Below are 17,133 nucleotides of genomic sequence, written 5' to 3'. Positions count from 1 at the left end.
GGTTAACAATGTTAGATCACATGGAATAGAGGGAGAACTAGTCATTTAGATACATAATTGGCTCAAAGGGTGGAGACAGAAGGCAGTGATGGATGGTTGCTTTTCAGACTGGAGGTCTGTGACCAGCAGTATGCAGCAAGGATCAGTGTTGGGTCTACTGCTTTTTGTCAATTATATTAATGATTTGGATATGAATATAGGAGGTATTGTTAGTGTGTTTGGAGATGACACCAAAATTTGAGGTTGAGTGGACAGCAAAGAATGTTACCTCAGAGTACAATGGGACCTTGATCAAATGGGCGGATGGCTGAGGAGTGGCAGATGGAGTTGAATTTAAATAAACGTGAAGTGCTATATTTTGGAAGGGCAAATCAGGGCAGGACATATACACTTAATCATAAGGTCCTAGGGAGTGTTGCTGAACAGAGACCTTGGAGTGCACGATCATGTTCTTCGAAAGTGGAGTCCCAGGTAGAAAGGATAGTGAAGAAAGCATTTGGTATATGCCTACCTTTATTGGTCAGAGCATTGAGTCCAGGAGTTGGGAAGTCATGTTGCTGCTGTACAGAACATTAATTAGGCCAATTTTGGAATAGCGCATTCATTTCTGGTCTGTCAGCTGTGGGAAAGGGTTCAGAACTTGAAAGGATTCAGAAAAGATTTACAAGGATGTTGCCAGGATAGGAGGATTTGAGCTGAAGGGAGAGGTTGAATAGGCTAGGATCATTTTCCCTGGAACATTGGAAGCTGAGGGATGACCTTATAGAAGTTTATAAAATCATGAGGGACATGGATAAGGTGAACAGCAAAGGAATTTTCCCTAGGATAAAGGAGTCCAAAATTGGAGGGGATACATTTAAGGTGAGAGGGGAATGATTTAAAAGGAGCCGAAGGGGTAACATTTTTTATGCAGAGTATGGTGTGTGTATGGAACACACTGCCAGAGGATGTGATGGAGGCTGGTACAATTACAACACTTAAAAGGCATCTGCATGGATATATGAATAGGAAGGGTTTAAAAAGATATGGGCCAAATGCTGGCAAATAGGACTAGATTAATTTGGGTTATCTGGTTGGCATGGACAAGTTGGATCAAAGGGTGTGTTTCCATGTTGTATATCTCTATAACTCTATGCTGTTTTGTTCAAACAGTGAGGAGGATGTAGGGTTATTTGTAGACTCATGGCACCAAGGGGTTTGTACAAAGTGACATTCAGCTGCCAACAAGTTACCAATTGGTTTGTGGAGTTTTGACCATTTCTGGATGCTCATGGCCATCAGACAACAACCATTTGATTGGCTCCTGGGTAGCTGAAATGCTTTTGTGTGAGAATGATCCTGGCTGAACCCTTTGGACTGTTGCAAGAACAGATGATGTGTCTTTATATCCAGTAAAATACAGAAAACCTGGAGAAAGGTAAATTATTTTCCCTCACCAGATGCTGTAAGCTGTGGCCTTTCACTAGTAACTAAGAAACTTTGCTGTTAATGTACTAATGACCTGTGCCTCCTGCAAGGAAATGAAAAGGACCTTGTGAAAAATTGAAGAACAGAAAATCTTAGCAAGCAAAAGAATCATCTCAGTGAATCTTTGAACTGTTTCCCCAGTTTAGTTTTCTATTTCCACCCATTACATGAACATCTTCTGTCTGTCGCTATGAGTGTGCTTGGAATTGGAGTTTTAACTGTTCAAGCTTTATGTTGACAGTTTATAATTGTCTACCTATCGTTAAAGTCTATCTATTTGTAAGAATTATTAGTTCTTGTTCATTGCAGAAACCCATCCTATGTTTTCTGTTATCCTGGCCAAAAGAAGTAAACTTTGAGCACTTGATAATATTTTTAACTTTTGTGTTACCTGAGTGAGCCTGACATTGAAAAGTGATCACCACTTTTACAACAACCAACAAGATATTCAACTTCCTGTCAAAACATTGATATTGGAAGGAACAAAATTATGTGTGTGTTTGGGCTTTATTTTTATGTAACTAAATAAGTATTTTTGGTTCACGTTGTACCCTGCAGCCTGTCATTTGGTGATGTGTATTTGTTTACCTGAGGTGAGCATGGGGTTTCCAATGATGCTCCTATGATCTGTAGTCCACATTGTTTTATTGTAGTATTGTAGGTGGTGACCAATGACATGTATTTTCATGTTGATAGGCCTCCGATCACTGTACTTGCATTCAATATAAAATATCTGGGTTGATCAAGGTGACTTTTTATTGTGACGCTTAAGTTTATGAAGCCTGGGGCTGGGATCGACAACCGGTTATATGCATGGTGTTTGGCATTGGCTTTTGATCAAACTCTTCTTACCACTTTGAGTGCATAGGTTTCAAAATGGAGGGATGTTTTTACCTGCACTGATCTCCAGTTTTGCATATAGGTTTTCATGTCCAGGAGCTTACTAATTTCTGTAATGAATATTCTCAATGATACAGCTGTCATAGCTTGCTGGACAGAGAATTCCAAGACTCATTACCCTCTCAAGTGAAGAAATTCCTCCTCATCTTAGTCTTAAATGGACTGCTCCTTATCCTGAGGCTTTTCACCCTGGTTCTCAGGTCATAGACCAGGGGAAACATCCTATCTACAAACTGTAACACCCTGTAAAAATGTTAAAGTTTCAAGAAAATGAAAGGTGATCTAATTGAAAGTTGAGAACATACAGACCATGTTTTTTCAATCTCTGTTCATAAGACAATCTTGCTGCACTCCTTCTCTGGGATGTATAATCTTCTTTAGATAAAGGAGACCAAAACTGTACACACTACTCCAGATGCAGTCTTATTACTCCTACCCAAGTGTAATAAGTCAATTTTACTTCTCTACCAAATTTCCCATGGAATGAGGACAATTAGAAAAGCTATTTGCCTTTCTAATTATTTGCTGTAATTGTGTGTAAGCTTTCAGTGACTCATGAACAAGGACATCCAGGTCCCTTTGGGTACCTGCACTTACTGCTCTCTCACCATTCAAGAAATATTCTCCCTTTCTGTTTTTTTTTAACCAAAGTATTTATTTACATTATAAAATATATTATGTTCTGGACTATTGACTTAGACTGTTCAGGTTCTCTTGAAACTTCTTGCATCCAGCTCACAGCTTATGTTCCCACTCACCTTAGTGTTTTCAGCAAAATTAAAATACTACAGTTGGTCCCTACATCTAAATGTCTTATGTAGATGATAACTTAGCACTGACCCTTGCCAAATTCCATGAGTATCAGCTTGCCATTGTGAGAATGATTTATTATTCTTACTGTTTTCTGTCAGTTAACAATTCTCAGTCTATTTGATTTATTGTTGTCGCATGTACCAAGATACAGTGAAAAGTATTGTTTTTTGTGCTGTACAGGCAGATCACATCATACAAAGTGCATCAGGTAGCAAAACAGTGTTGCAGCCGCAGAGAAGAGAGGGAGCAATCAACATTAATGTTTGAGAATTCCGTTCAAAAGCCTGATAACAGGGAATTAGTTGTTCTTGAATCTGTTTGTATGTGTATTCAAGCTTTTATGTCTTTGCCTGACAGAACAGAGTGGACGAGAGTATAACTAAGGTGGGCGGGGTCCTTGATTATGTTAGCTGCTTTCCTGAGACAGCAGGAAATATAAGCAAAATCAATTGATGAAAGGTTGATTTGCACAATGGACTGGGCTGTGTTCACCACTCTCCTATAGTTTCTTGCATTCTTGGAAAGAGCAGCTGCCATACCACACTGTGATGTATCTAGATAGGATACTTTCTATTGTGCATCATTGAAAATTGGTAAGAGTCTTTATGGACATACCAAATTTCCTTAGCCACCTGAGGAAGTAGAGGTGTTGCTGTGCTTTTTTGGCCATTGCATTAACGTGGGTGGACCAGGACAGTTTGTTGCTGATCATCACTCTCAGGATCTTGATGCATTTGACGATCTCCATCTCAGCACCATTGGCACAGACAGGGGCATGCCCTCCACTCCTCTCTACTTCCAGATGTCAATAACCAGCTCCACCATTCCAGACTGTTGTAAATTTACTTACTAGTCTCCTGAGAGTGACCTTATCAACAACCTTCTAAAAATCCAAATATTTCAGGTCCACTAGTTTTCCTTTGTTTATGCTCAAGGAAAAATCCTCAAAAGCCCCAATAAATTTGTCAAATGTCATTTCCACTTTCAAAATCCATATTGTCCAGTTTTATCAGTGTTTTCTATATGTTCTACTTACCTCCACGCTGGACACCATTCACCAACATCACAGGGCATGCAACATACCTCATCCAGAGACATTGGATATCCAACATATCTGCCAGCCTCCAAGAATCTCCACAGCTCATGATCCCATTACAAGCATTATCATTGTAATGCTGCTGAAAGCACACTGTGTATTCAGCGATGCACACCCAGCTCATGGACTGAATTAGATGGCATTTACGATAATTTCTTTCACTGTCATAATCTTACAGCATCCCTGCCTTGTGTCATCTTGCCTTTCTGTGCTTTTCTCCCTTAGTGACAGATATCAGGCTCATTTTATTTTTGGTTTTCCTTGCCTTACCTTCCCATAAGGGAAAGAAGCTTGCCATGGTTGTTAGTAGGTATTAGTCAAGTCAAGGGACATAACATTGTGAGATTCCAGCACAGTATGTCAGTGTCAATTTCAGCCTTCATTATGAGAGCTTGGAAGCTGTCAGTCAGCCACAACGGACAGTCACAGGCTGTCAGGCTGTATGTCAGACAGCCCACAGCCCATCTTGATCCTTTTGGCAGAGTTAATAGTGTTGAGGTTGGGATGGCTGGCAACAGGTAAGGGAAGATGTTGCAGGCAATGGGGAGAGTGGTAGTGCATTAGCCTCAGTGGGCGGTGGGTACGAAGCAAAGATGGGTGAGTGTGAAGTATTGGAGAAAAGATGGTAGTACTAATGCTGCTAGAGTGGAGAAGTCATTGACCTTCTTCTGACAGTGTTGGGCATTCCTCCAGATAGCCAAAACTGCTTTAACCTGGGTGGCTATCTCAAAAGGTCTGGAGTCATGTCTTCCATTGCTGGTCCTGGGGGCACAAGAAGTGGCATCTCTGCACCAACTCTTTCAGCAAGATCTCCAGGTCCTTCCCCTCAAAGTGAGGCACTAATTCCCCTGTCTGGGAAAAACATCAGGTACTGTGCAGGGCAGGTCCAGATTGACAGTACTTGTCTGGGTACAGAATGGGCATCTCTCGGTCTCTAAAGATCAAAAATGCTGTAAAGATCTGTTACTAATGGTAGATGCGATTGACAAAAATGTATTTTCAATGAAAAAATGCATTAAATCGCTGCTACAGCTTACTGGTGAAGGGCACAAAGATTTCTGTTCCTAGCTCAGTGGAAGGCCAGACCTGCCAATGAGCAGCATCCTAATTTAAAAAGGAATGTTGGAAGTGAGTGAAATGGCTTCTGCGAAAATGGAGTTCCACAAAATATTGCTCATCTTTGTCTAGAGTAGCTTGAAAATTATATCAGGAAGGCTTTGGATAGGAAGAGAAAAATTTGGCTAAAAATATTCCTTTCTGACACCCTTTTTTAATAAGCAGCCAGTCATTTTACAGAAGAGAAGCAGATAGCTAGTATTTAAAATGTTCCTCCTTTCTTGGTCTTTATTCTTTGTTTTGTCACAATATATGTAACCAATTGATCACTCAGATCTGATCCAAATGCTCACAAACAAGTTTCGGCTTTGCTTCCATCTTTAACACTCTACTGCTATCTACTCAAAATTAGAGACCACAAATCACAGAATTACTATCAACATAAAATGTTGACAATAAAAGGTATTGTAGTGGCTGAACTTTAATGAAGTTTTACAAGAGTATTTATTAGTATAATATCTCAAAGGCTTAACATTTTTAACAAAATGTGTCCTTTCCAGCACACTTAAAATTTGAAGAAGGGTAATTTCAGATTGGAAATTTTAATTTTGTTTCAGTATCCACATACTAGCAGATGAACTGAATATCTCCAGCACTTTCTGTTTCTATTTGAGATTTCCAACATCTTCATTGTTTTGCTTTTACACATGTTCCACACTATCAAACTGAACAGTTATCATGGCATTTTTAATTTTTTTATGCCATGCAGATGTAAAACATTTCAGTTTTTGTTCAATTTAGTTTTGTAAAATTCATTGCCAACATAGCCATTTTTTTCCCTTGCTGGATTGTGGATATAGAGAAAAAATGCATATCAACCATGATTGTAAGGCAACACTGGCAAATACATTTGAACTGAGCAAATATTTGTTTTCTCATAATAATTTCCTTACATGACTCTAAATGACTTGGGCTTTGGCAAGATAAGTCATAGAATCTGACAAGACATTTAGCAAGGCCAATCTTGATGTTGAGATCATCTCACTGCATTTTGCAGGCTTTTCTCAAGCAGAGATTCTCATTAAGGAGTAGTGCATTCCCAATTGATGCTCATTGTTACTTGTCAAATGTCTTGCTAACAGTCCACTCATCATATGCTGTGACCCTATGAAACTAACCATACAAATGAACCATAGGAAAAACTCAACACAGAAACCATAACTGTCTCTGTGTTCAACTTGCTACTTATTCCAAAAGGCCTCTGTGTCAGACACCAGATACCAATATTTCAGGCATATTTAGGCACATGTACTTAACATCCACAGACATTAGCATTCAATATTTCTGTCAGACTCTATAAACACACATGGCACGTAGAACATAGAACATAGAACAATACACTACAAAACAGGCCCTTCGGCCCACGATGTTGTGCCGAACATCAATCCTAGATTAAGCACCCATCCATGTACCTATCCAATTGCCGCTTAAAGGTCGCCAATGATTCTGACTCTACCACTCCCACGGGCAGCGCATTCCATGCCCCCACCACTCTCTGGGTAAAGAACCCACCCCTGACATCTCCCCTATACCTTCCACCCTTCACCTTAAATTTATGTCCCCTTGTAACACTCTGTTGTACCCAGGGAAAAAGTTTCTGACTGTCTACTCTATCTATTCCTCTGATCATCTTATAAATCTCTATCAAGTCACCCCTCATCCTTCGCCGTTCCAACGAGAAAAGGCCGAGATCTCTCAACCTATCCTCGTACGACCTATTCTCCATTCCAGGCAACGTCCTGGTAAATCTTCTCTGCACCCTCTCCAAAACTTCCACATCTTTCCTAAAGTGAGGCGACCAGAACTGCACACAGTACTCCAAATCTGGCCTAACCAAAGTCCTGTACAGCTGCAACATCACTTCACGACTCTTGAATTCAATCCCTCTGCTAATGAACGCTAATGCACCATAGGCCTTCTTACAAGCTCTATCCACCTGAGTGGCAACTTTCAAAGATCTATGTACATAGACCCCAAGATCCCTCTGTTCCTCCACCTGACTAAGAACCCTACCGTTAACCCTGTATTCCGCATTCTTATTTGTTCTTCCAAAATGGACAACCTCACACTTGGCAGGGTTGAACTCCATCTGCCACTCCTCAGCCCAGCTCTGCATCATATCTAAGTCCCTTTGCAGCCGACAACAGCCCTCCTCACTGTCCACAACTCCACCAATCTTCGTATCATCTGCAAATTTACTGACCCACCCTTCGACTCCCTCATCCAAGTCATTAATAAAAATTACAAACAGCAGAGGACCCAGAACTGATCCCTGCGGAACTCCACTTGTAACTGGGCTCCAGGCTGAATACTTACCATCTACCACCACTCTCTGACTTCGACCGGTTAGCCAGTTTTCTATCCAATTGGCCAAATTTCCCTCTATCCCATGCCCCCTGACTTTCGGCATAAGCCTACCATGGGGAACCTTATCAAATGCCTTACTAAAATCCATGTACACTACATCCACTGCTCTACCCTCATCCACATGCTTGGTCACCTCCTCAAAGAATTCAATAAGACTTGTAAGACAAGACCTACCCTTCACAAATCCGTGCTGGCTGTCCCTAATCAAGCAGTGTCTTTCCAGATACTCATAAATCCTATCCCTCAGTACCCTTTCCATTACTTTGCCTACCACAGAAGTAAGACTAACTGGCCTGTAATTCCTGGGGTTATCCCTCTTCCCTTTTTTGAACAGGGGCACAACATTCGCTACTCTCCAGTCCCCTGATACCACCCCCGTTGACAGTGAAGACGAAAAGATCATTGCCAACGGTACTGTAATTTCCTCTCTTGCTTCCCACATAATCCTAGGATATATCCCGTCAGGCCCGGGGGACTTGTCTATTCTCAAGTTGTTCAAAATGTCCAACACATCTTCCTTCCTAACAAGTATCTCTTCTAGCTTACCAGTCCCTTTCACACTCTCCTCTTCAACAATACGGTCCCTCTCGTTCGTAAATACTGAAGAAAAGTACTCATTCAAGACCTCTCCTATCTCTTCCGACTCAATACACAATCTCCCACTACTGTCCTTGATCGGACCTACCCTCGTTCTCGTCATTCTCATGTTTCTCATATACGCATAAAATGCCTTGGGGTTATCCTTGATCCTATCCGCCAAGGATTTTTCATGCCCTCTCTTAGCTCTCCTAATCCCTTTCTTCAGGTCCCTTCTGGCTATCCTGTATCCCTCCACTGCCCTGTCCGAACCCTGTTTCCTCAACCTTATGTAAGCCTCCTTCTTCCTCTTTACTAGACATTCAACCTCCCTTGTCAACCAAGGCTCCCTCACACGACCATTTCTTTCCTGCCTGATAGGTACGTACATATCAAGGACACGTCGTATCTGCTCCTTGAAAAAGTTCCACATTTCCACCACATCCTTCCCTGACAGCCTATGGTCCCAACTTATGCTCCTCAGATCCTGTCTTACAGCATCGTAATTTCCCTTCCCCCAATTGTAAAACCTACCCTGTTGTGCGCACCTATCTCTCTCCATAACCAAGGTGAAAGTCACAGAATTGTGGTCACCATCACCAAAATGTTCACCCACTAACAAGCCCATCACTTGTTCATTACCGAGTACCAAATCCAATATGGCCTCCCCTCTGGTTGGACAATCTACATACTGAGTTAGAAAAGCTTCCTGGACACACTGCACAAACACCGCCCCATCCAATCTACTTGATCTAAAGAGCTTCCAATCAATATTTGGGAAGTTGAAGTCACCCATGACTACGACCCTGTGGCTTCTGCACCTTTCCAAAATCTGTTTCCCAATCTGTTTCTCCACATCTCTGCTGCTATTGGGGGGCCTATAGTAAACACCCAACAAGGTGACTGCACCTTTCCTATTTCTGACTTCAGCCCATACTACCTCCAAAGGCAGATCCCCCTCAAACTTCCTTTCTGCAGCCGTTATACCATTTCTAATTAGCAATGCCACCCCCCCTCCTTTTTTACCACCCTCCCTAATCTTACTGAAACATCTGTAACCAGGAACCTCTAACAACCATTCCTGTCCCTCATCTATCCACGTTTCTGTGATGGCCACAACATCGTAGTCCCAGGTACTGATCTGATGTCTAATCCATTTATTGGACACCTCTGTGCTTCAACCATGCACCTGTAATGAGCATTGTAATGCTGCTGCAAGGAGGCTTTGTACTCATGGACTGAACCAGCCTGTATCTCCATGCTCTTTGTTCACTGTGATAGTGGTCACTCACTCTAATGTTGCCCAGAAGCTTGCAGCATCCCTGACTTGCATTGTTCTGCACTTTTATTTGTGTATTTCTGCTGTTTTGCTGTGCCATATAGCAAAGACACTAACATTCTGTTGATGTCAGCAAGTCTCAGGTGAAGAGGGGTAACCTTTACTCGGGGATTCCCAATACAATAAGTCAAGGGCAGCCTCCAAAAACAGTCCAGACCCTCGTGGGGCCATTACAGTCAGGATCCTCTGTTCATGACTAGATGAGGGGCTAACTGACAGTTAGCTTACCACCAGTCATAATTCTTTCTGCCCTTCTATGGGCTACTTTGCTCCTGGAATGAGAGGGATGCAGGTATTGAAGAAGGTAAAAGAAGTGACACACCTATAACTGATGATACAGGTGTGAGGGTGTGCTGAATGCGTGAGTAGGCAGCTTAATTAATCTTTTGGAATTCTATGAAGACAATATGACCACCGTGGACAACGGGGACCCAGTGGATGTAGTGTATCTAGATTTCCAAAAGGCTTTAGACAAGGTACTACACAAGAGGCTGCTGCATAAGATAAAGATACATGGTATTATGCATAAAATATTAGCATGCAAGGATGCAAAGAGTGGGGAAAAATGAGTGCTATGCTGGTTGGCAATCAATAATTAGTGGTATGTCTCAGAAAACAGTGTTCGAATTACAATTACTCATAATTTACATTGATGATTTGGAATTGGGGACCATGTGTAGTGTGTCAAAGTTTGCAGATGACACAAAGATGAGTGGCAGAGCAAAGTGTGCAGAGGACTGAAACTTTGCAGAGAAACAAAGATACTTTAAGTGAATGGGCAAAGAACTGGCAGATGGAATACAATGTTAATAATGTAAAGTCATCCATTTTGGTAGGAGTAACAGTAAAATGGACTACTACTTGAATGGTAAAAGTTGCAGCATGCTGCTGTACAGAGGGACCTGGGTGTCCTTGTGCATGAATCACGGAAAGTTGGTCTGCAGGTACAACAGGTAATTAGGAAGGCAAATGGAATTTTGTTCTTCATTGCTGAAGAGATTGAATTTAAAAGCAGGGAGATTAAGTTGCAGCTGTGCAGAGTGCTGCTGAGGCCACACCTGGAGTACTGTGTGCAGTTTTGGTTTCCTTGCTTGAGAAAGGATGTACTGGCACTGGAGGGGATGCAGAGGAGGTTCACGAGGATGATTCCAGAGTTGAGGTGGTTGGCGTATGAGGATAGACTGAGTAGATTGGGTTTACATTCATTGGAATTTAGAAGAATGAAGGGGGATCTTAGAGAAACATATAAAGTTATGAAGAGAACAGATAAGGTAGAAGTAGAGAAGATGTTTCCATTGGCAGATGAAACTAAGACAAGAGGGCATAGACTCAAGATTAGAGGGAGCAGATTTAGGACTGAATTGAGAAGGAAACTACTTCACCCAGAGGGTTGTGAATCTATGGAATTCCCTGTCCTGTGAAGTATTGATGCTACTTAAGTAAATGCTTTTAAAGCTAAGACAGATTTTTTTTTGAACAATAAGGTAATAAAGAGTTATGGTGAGAGGATGCATAAGTGAAAGCTGAGGACATGAAAAGATCAGCCATGATCTTATTGAATAGCAGAGCAGGCTCGAAGGGCCGGATAGCCGTCTCCTGCTCCTGGTTCTTATGTTCTTAAAGTGGTATTTGTTACCTTTTGAGATGGATAAGGATAAGTGGAGATGATGTTGCAGGTATTAGTGAAAGTGATAGAGGAGAAGCTTTGGTGTAGAGATAGAGTGAATGTATCAGAGGTAACTTATACTGGCAGAGTAGAAAGGGACATTGTCCTTCTTCCTATAGTGCTGGCTATTCCTCCAGATGGCTAAGACTACTTCCACCCAAATGAAAATGCAAACAAGGTTGGCATGGTCAGTTGTTGTGGCCTCCACTGCTGGACTTTGGAGAGTGGAAGAGGGGGTGTTGGTGAATTTTGCCAGTGCATTACCCCATTCAGCAGAACCTCCAGGATCATGACCATATAGTGGGGTGCTGGCTCTCTCTGTTGCCACATCTGGGGCAAATTCTGGTGTATGTAAGGGATAGCTTGAGACTGATAGTGTTTGTCAGAATGCACATTATGCAGGTAATTATGTTGCTGACACTAGGGATGTTGGTCATTTCAGGGAGCACCAATGAATGGTGAGGTGTTCTTGGAAGATAGTGGGAGGAATCAATCATGTGACTCTCACCATGAGGGCTGAAACACCAATTGATGCGCGAGTTTGGTAAGACACTGAGAAAATACACTCACCTTCAGTGAGAAAGAATCATTTCACCAAACTTGGTGCAACTTGCATTTTACTAAAAATCCAGGAGACTCGGCTTTTTATCTTTGACCAGCCATTATGACACCCAACATATGTACAATCCAGGTGCAGCTACCTGGCAAGAATGTAAAGCATTGGAGCAGCCAAAAGCTTAACAAAATAAAGTTTCACAGTCTGCCAGCAGAGATTATTGGTAAGTTTCCAATGCTTATCCAACTACAGTGATCTTACATATGGAAGTATCTGAATCTGAATTCCAGCTCACATGATAGCTTACCTTGGGTCTATGCATAAAATGCTGAGGATGTGCTTGAATAAGACCTTACATGGACATTTCTGGTTGGACTTTCATAGTTCAAAACTTCCCTTGTCAGGTGCTGACTTTAAACAAACCCTGCTTACCTCCCTTCAACTGTAGCTGTAATTAGACAACTAATCAACATTGGTCTGAGCTCACACTGGACAAACTGTACATATCAGGAGTTACTCATCAATGCACAGTGAGTAAGGTAACACCACAAAACATGAAAGATATTTTCCAGTATCTCTTTGACATGACAGAATGCCAGTCACACCAATGAATGATATAGATCTTAAGCAGCAGCTGTTTGACTTTCCTCAATCTACTTCTGCTAGGCATGAATCCTAGATATATTAAAGCATGGTTTTCATAAGCAGCCTCCAGGCAATACCTGCCAACAACTGTCATCCCAAGCTTCAGAATTTACTAATTGGATGTACAACAAACATCTGCTTTCAGTATGCTGGAAGAACTTCATCTGGGATAATTTGCAAGTGGCAGCCACCTTTGAGCCTTAATTTTGCAGCAGAATCTCCATTCTCTAACTGAACCAGCTCCTATGGATAAAATCTTGTTTTTTTTTGTTGCTGATGCAGCTGAACATGTTAAAATCTGTTTTATGTAGGGAGGTATATATTTCAGTCATAGTGCTCAATATCTTTTTGAAGCCTTTATAATCTGTTTTATTTCATACACCTTATGCATTAAACATTAGTGTTAAAATGAAAAATTCTGCCTGTAATGATTTGAAACATGAACTCAGAAAGTAAATTGATTGTTTTATTTGTAAGAAATATGTCAATTGTGCTTACATTGGTCCAATCTTTTTTTGCAAGACAAAAACAGGAATTTGTTTGCTCCAAGATGGAAGTCGAGAGCCTTTTGAGGTGCGATTGCACTTAGCAAAGGACATTTTAACAATTCAGGAGCAAGATGTCATTTGTGTCTCTAGTGAAGCTTTCTACTCAAGTGTAAGTAATGTTCCTTTGTTTCAAAATATTAAGATCTAAATTTGTTGTTTCAAATGAATGACGGTCACTTTTTGTGTTTATATAGTAATTTTACTTCTATTATGTGGTGTTTGCCTTTTATGATTTTGTGTCCACCATATCATGCAGCAAATATTTTGGTACATGGTGTGATTTTTTAATTTTCAGAAATGTAAACATAAGAAATGCTTTTGGGATACATATAACATGGTGGAAACTTGGAGAATAAGGCACAGCATGTGTGAAAATGACAGCCAGCATGCATCAGCACAAGATATCAAGTGCATGACATATTCAAATGACATTGATAAATGTCAATGTGAGCTTTACATTTGTTTATTGAAAGAGATGTTTTGTTCATTAAAGATTAAATACAAATTAGCATTCTGCCTTCTGCCAGTCTTCAGCTGTGTATGGAATTCTTCTCCAGTGCTTGACTCACTTTCATAATAGGTTTACTGATCTGGGCATCAAAGCTTCTTTTGAAGTACAGAAGAAACTGAACAAGGTTTGAAAGACAGAATCTAGACACAGCACTAAAGAAAGGAATTACCTTTATTTTATTGAAAATTTTGAGATATTCCAAGTGCTAAATTGGGCTGTTCAGTGCTTGCTTTTCAAATATTACATAGCCGACTAGACCCCACAAATGGGGTCTGGTGCACACTTTCATTAGAAAGTATAATGGTCGCTAGGTTTGGTGCAAGGGTTTAGATCCACATACTTAACTATCGTTAGCAGTATGCCTAGCAGGCAGATCATGACTCCAATTCTTATGTAATGCTGATTTGATGCTAGTGTTTCCATTTTCCAACAAAACATTCCAGCCAGTATGCTGAACACCAAACATCTATAGTTCATAATCTTTATATTTGTGGCTTCTTTTAGGCTGTTGTTGGATACAATGTATTTCATTTTCAGTGTGCTGCTGCAAAAGGGATGTCATTAATTGATGCTTTGCCAAGAGGAACAGTTTTATCTCAGGCCTTCTTGTCAGGGGTAAGCAAGTCCAGTGAGCTCAAAGATTTTCACGAATTGCATTCCTGGCATCCTCGTGGTGAAGGGTTGTCACTGATTGCATGCATCTCATGTGAATTTGGCCATTTCCATGAACAAAAGGGTGTCCCACTCCCTAAAACATAGGCAGAGGACCATGAGGGTAAATGCCCAATATCCTAACAACAGGTTTTCACTCTGACAGTGCTGTCAATCTTTGAGTCACCACACTGGATTTAATCTTGAATACAGGACAGAAAGATTACAACTTGTTCATTATGAGCAAACAGCCTTTGCTAGCAGCTATCAGAAAATAAACTGAGGAGGACAAAGCTGCAGCAGAGGTAGAGGGAGATGAAGGATTGCTACAGCATAGGAAATCTTCTCTGACCCAGATCCTAAATGGTTTAATGAATCATAGAACAATACCTGTTAGACTATAACCTGGTGTTGTGTGATTTTTAACTTAGAGCAATACCAGAAGTTTTAATTAACCTTCTCATTATCCCAGACTTCCTTCCTTCCTTTTACAAAACCAAAAATTAAATCCACAGTAATATGGCTGAAAGGCAACAGAAGTGGCACTAGTGGTCTGTCAAGAGTCTGGACTTGAACATTGGGAGTGGACAGCAGTTTCTTATTCTGTGGAGTCACTGCCGCTTGCACCTCACCAAACCTACTGATCTCTTGGAGGATAGATTAATAGGCAGCTGTGATGCCCTTTACACTCTTTTAAATAGTATCTTGAAAAGTAATCAATGCTTCTATATAAATTTTATAGAATATGTAGCACAGAGACAAGTTATTTAGTTCAACCAGTCCGAGTCAGCATTTGTCCTTCACCTGTGCCTCCTCCTGACTTTCACATAAGAGCACAAGAACCAGGAACAGGAAAAGGAAATCCAACCCATCTAATATGCTCCAACGTTCAATGAGATCGTGGCTAATCTGATTATGGCCTCATTAATTCTTCCCTCTCCACCTTCCTTAACCTTTAATTAAAGGTTAAATCAAAATCTACTCGACTCAGCCTTGAATATATTCCAATGCACCAGTCCAATGCATCTGAGGAAAAGAATTCTACAGATTAACGACTCTCAGAGAGAAAATAGTTCTCCTCAGAGTCTTAAATGGAAAGCCTCTAATTTGAACTGTTTCATCTTGATATAGTACACCCTATCAGGATTTCCTAAACTCTTAGAAATGTAATCCATTATTCCTTTGTCCCTCATGTTCTTATCTAGCCTTCCATTATAAAGGCATTCATATTATTTATTTCAACCATTCCATGTAGTAGTAAGTTTTATATTCTCACCATTCTATGACCAATGATACTTCTTCTCGATGTAACTGCCTTGCTGACCCATTGCTTGATCTTCCACAAAAGTGGAAACAATTTCTCTTGGCCTGAATTCATAAATGCATGACTTTTGAATGAGATAGAATCTCAATGTCAATGTCCACTCTTTTAAATCCTTTCATGAATTTAAATACCTAAAGTGGGTCACAGCTCCATTTCATATTCCAAACTAATAGCCATGCATTTCTCTTTCTATCCTTGAAAAAAACTACTTTCCACTGCAAAGTATGGTTTTCATAATAGAGCAACTGGAATTGTAGACAGTACGTCAAGCGCAGACTGATCAAGGTTTGATATGAGTTTAGCATAAAGTCTCTACTTTTCAGATCCATCCTTCTGGAGATAATCCCTTATGCTTTGTTTGCTTTCATTAATGGCTTCATTAACCTGCGTTACTATTTTAATTGTTTAGATTTTTAGGTTTAGGTTTTCTCAAGTTTTCTCAAGTCAGCTATTTAGGTTTTCTCAAGTAATTTTGGGCTTTCTTATTTTTCTTTTAAAAGAAAGTAATCTATGCTGAAATGTATTTGCCAGTTCCTTATTATCTTCAGGTGAATTGTAGCAGTCGGTTCTGAGGCGGACTATTCTTTGCAGTTTTGTGTTACCTACATTTTGAAATATTAAATCATGAAAATCTCCCATGATTATTGTCCTGTCTTTTATTGATTTCCTTAAATTGCTTGTATATTTCTTCCTCCACCATTATTAGGTTGTCTGTAGACTACCTCCATTAGTGTGAGTGATCCTTTATTACCTTTTATCTTTATCCACTTGGATTCTATTTCTGTCTTACTGATAGTTGCACGAAATCTTTTGATTGTCATTATATTATATAATGTACAGCTATGGCACCACCCTCATTTTCCCCCCTATCCTTCTTACATGTGTTTTACTCTAATGTTTAATGTTCAATTTGATTTTTCTCTGACTATGTAGCTGGTTTCTCAAAATATACTATGACCTGCAGTTTCACTATTTTATTGCAGACATTGCACAATTCTATAGTCATATTAACTCATTTCTAATTGCACCTTCTCCCTTTATGTTTATTAGTTCTTTACATTCCCATTTTATAACTATGGTCACTTTACCATTGATGTCCTCTCTTAGATTAATCTTTCAAGTTCTTACTTGCTCTTTCATTTATATTTATGCTTATTTGTTTCTTATAGGTCCCTCTCCACTTTCTTTCTTCTGTGCATCTCTCCTATTTTCCATCTCCTCATTTATCTTTATGCTGGGACATGAGTCCTACTCTGCTTCACATGGAGCCGTAGCACCAGGGAGGCAATTTACCAACCTGAAGTCTCATTTGGGGCCACAGAAATTCCTATCTATTCTCTTCACTAATGAATCCCACAGCACTATAGCCTTGCCACTCTTCGTCCTTCCTTCATGTGCAATAGAGCTACTCAAGGTGCCATGTACCTAGTTCTTGCTGTTATCCCTGAGAATTCATCACCTCTAACAATATTTTTTAAAAATACATCTGTTAGAGAGAGTGGTCTTCTGCAATACCTGCCTTCCCCTGCTCTACCTGATCATCACCAAGCCCTTTCTG

At 40.3% G+C, this 17,133-nt stretch overlaps 1 protein-coding gene across 1 annotated transcript in view; it reads left to right on the top strand.

Annotated features, from left to right (window-relative positions):
* Positions 1 to 17,133, top strand: part of sntg1 (syntrophin, gamma 1) — a 555,024-nt gene that overhangs the window by 340,672 nt on the left and 197,219 nt on the right. Inside the window, exon 3 of the mRNA XM_060824345.1 lies at positions 13,064 to 13,198. Within this exon, the coding sequence (XP_060680328.1) occupies positions 13,064 to 13,198 (135 nt within the window). The remainder of the gene's footprint in view (positions 1 to 13,063; positions 13,199 to 17,133) is intronic.

The sequence above is a fragment of the Hemiscyllium ocellatum genome, chromosome 4 (assembly GCF_020745735.1).
Source record: "Hemiscyllium ocellatum isolate sHemOce1 chromosome 4, sHemOce1.pat.X.cur, whole genome shotgun sequence".
Lineage (NCBI taxonomy): Eukaryota > Metazoa > Chordata > Chondrichthyes > Orectolobiformes > Hemiscylliidae > Hemiscyllium > Hemiscyllium ocellatum.
The sequence above is the reverse complement of the archived record's forward strand: the minus strand, read 5'-3'. Positions and strand labels throughout refer to the sequence as shown.